The sequence below is a fragment of the Varanus komodoensis genome, unplaced genomic scaffold (assembly GCF_004798865.1).
Source record: "Varanus komodoensis strain SLA01 unplaced genomic scaffold, ASM479886v1 scaffold1, whole genome shotgun sequence".
NCBI classification, from domain to species: domain Eukaryota; kingdom Metazoa; phylum Chordata; class Lepidosauria; order Squamata; family Varanidae; genus Varanus; species Varanus komodoensis.
In genome coordinates, this window is record NW_025335268.1 from 73,805,535 (window position 1) to 73,808,192 (window position 2,658).

The 2,658-nt window shown below is 53.8% G+C and overlaps 1 protein-coding gene across 1 annotated transcript; it reads left to right on the plus strand.

Moving 5' to 3' along the window:
* The first annotated feature begins 325 nt into the window (after positions 1-325).
* Positions 326-2,308, plus strand: LOC123023627 (DNA excision repair protein ERCC-6-like). The gene has a single exon (XM_044430523.1). The coding sequence runs from the start codon at positions 389-391 to the stop codon at positions 2,306-2,308; it is 1,920 nt and encodes a 639-aa protein (XP_044286458.1). The 5' UTR covers positions 326-388.
* Positions 2,309-2,658: the final 350 nt, after the last annotated feature.

The following is a 2,658-nucleotide window of genomic DNA, read 5'->3' on the forward strand; positions in this document are numbered from 1 at the left end:
CAAAAGCACTCTTTTGAACCCAGATCAAGGTGGAACTGGAGGGCAGCCCTTGACAAGAAGGCATGCCAGCCTCCCAGTTAAAAAAAATCTTAAGGGCTGAAGTTTAAAGGCTCCCCAGTTATTAAAATATCTTAAAGGCTGAAGGCACATCTTCTGGACTGTTAAACTGAATTCTGTTTTATAGATTCGTGGCTGAGCAGAGCAGGAGGCTGCGAACAGAAATCCGAAAGAATCTATGGAACGTCACAGCCAGGCGCACGAAGTTCAGGGCCACGAAAGCCTGCAGGGACATATCGTAAAGGCTGAGGAGAAGCCGGTGGCACTGGCCTTGGATGGGGAGAGATACCAAGAGGCAGACGAATACGTGAACGTGTGCCAGAGTGGGTTGATGATGTACCGAGAGACGCACGACAAGCTGTTTGAGCATCAGAAGGAAGGTGTTTCCTTCCTGTACAGCCTCCACCGCGATGGAAGGGAGGGCGGCATTCTGGCGGACGACATGGGCTTGGGAAAGACCATCCAGGTGATCGCTTTTCTCTCGGGGATGTTTGATGGTGGCCTTGTGCGGTCCGTCCTGCTGGTCATGCCAGTCACCCTCGTTAACAACTGGATGCGAGAGTTTGTCAAGTGGGCCCCCGGAATTCGGGTGAAGATCTTCCACGGGACCAGCAGGAAGGAGCGCAGCCAAAATCTAGAACGTGTCCAGAGCCGGAAGGGGGTCTTGCTCACCTCCTACCAGATGATCCTCGCCAACCAGGAACAGGTCTCCACTTTTAACGAGGAGACGTTCGTCTGGGACTACATCATCCTGGACGAGGCGCATAAGATCAAGACCCCGTCGGCGAAAACCACCAGAGCAGTGCATGCCATTCCGGTCAAAAACCGCATCCTCCTCACGGGGACGCCCGTCCAGAACAACCTCCGGGAGCTTTGGGCCCTCTTTGACTTCGCATGCCAAGGGACTCTGCTCGGCACAGCCAAAACCTTCCAGATGGAATATGAAAATCCCATCACAAAGGCCAGAGAGAAGGACGCGACTCCCGGGGAGAAAGCTCTGGGACTTAAGATCTCAGAGAACCTGATGACTATCATTCAGCCATATTTCCTGCGGCGAAGTAAAGGCGAAATACAGAAGCTGGAGGCTGAGCAAGCCTCCAGCCCCGGCCGAGGGGAGGGGTCCATTGCTCTGGAAATGCCTTCTCTCCCAAGAAAGAATGACTTCATTGTGTGGGTTTACCTCGCCCCCACGCAAGAGGAGATCTACCGGAACTTCCTCTCCTTGGATCACATCAAGCGATTGCTCATGACAACACGTTCCCCGCTGGCTGAACTGACGGTCTTGAAGAAACTGTGCGACCACCCCAGGCTGTTGCCTGCCCAAGCCTGCATCCAGCTCGGCTTGGAGGCTTCGGACTATTCCAAGCACGGAGAGGATGAGGATGGGGCGACTCCAGGCATAACTCCGGCAATCAAGCACATCTCCGAAAAGGTTCTGGTTGAGGAGTCTGGGAAACTGAGGTTCCTCATAGCCCTGCTGGAGAAGCTGAAGGAGGACGGGCATCAGACTCTTGTGTTCTCCCAGTCCAGGAAGATGCTTGATATCATCGAGCGCATCCTGACCCGGCAGCACTTTAAGCTGCTGCGCATCGATGGGACTGTGACCTGTTTAGCAGAACGAGAGAGGAAAGTGGGGGAGTTTCAGAAGGACAAAGACTGTTCCGTCTTTCTCCTCACAACGCAGGTAGGGGGTGTTGGGCTCACGTTAACAGCAGCCACCCGAGTGGTGATCTTTGACCCGAGCTGGAATCCGGCAACTGATGCGCAAGCGGTAGACCGAGCGTACAGAATCGGACAGCAGGAGAATGTTGTGATCTACAGACTTATCACATGTGGAACTGTGGAAGAGAAAATCTACAGGCGCCAAGTCTTCAAGGACTCGCTCATACGGCAAAGCACTGGAGATAAGAAAAATCCATATCGGTATTTCACGAAGCAGGAGCTGCGGGAGCTCTTCACCCTGGGAGACACGAGCAGCTCTGCAACACAACTCCAGCTCCAGGCTTTGCACGCCACCCAACGGGAGTCGGACCCGACGCTGGAGGAGCACGTGGCATTGCTGCACACGCTGGAGATGTTTGGCCTCTCCGATCATGACCTCATGTACAGCTGTGAAACAGGCCCTGAAGAGCAAGCTGAAGACGAGGAGGCACATCGGTACATTGCAAACAGAGTGCAGAAGGCTCAAGAGCTGGTGCAGCTGGAATCTCAGCTCACGGACGTTCAGCGTCAGAAGTCCCACAGCTTGTGAAGCCTCTTTGGCTTCTCAGCTGCAGGGTCTCCCATGGAAGCAAAGCCAGTCTTAGGGCCCTTCTGTAGCCCAGCTTTCACCAACCTTCCTATGCACCGGACTACAGCTCCCAGCATCCCCCAGTCAGCACAGGAGTTGTAGTCCAATAGATCTGGAGGGTACTAAGTTGGGGAAGACTACCTTAGACTCAAATTGCCAAGTTGTCTTCCAAGGACAAGACTAGACCAGTCGAGAGCTCTCATCTTCTCCGCTTCGTCCATTGATCACCCTCTTGATGGTCATCAAACTTGCTTTCTTCGCTGAAGATCCCTGGTCAGCCTGGAAGAGGCAAGTGACGAAGGTCCATCCCT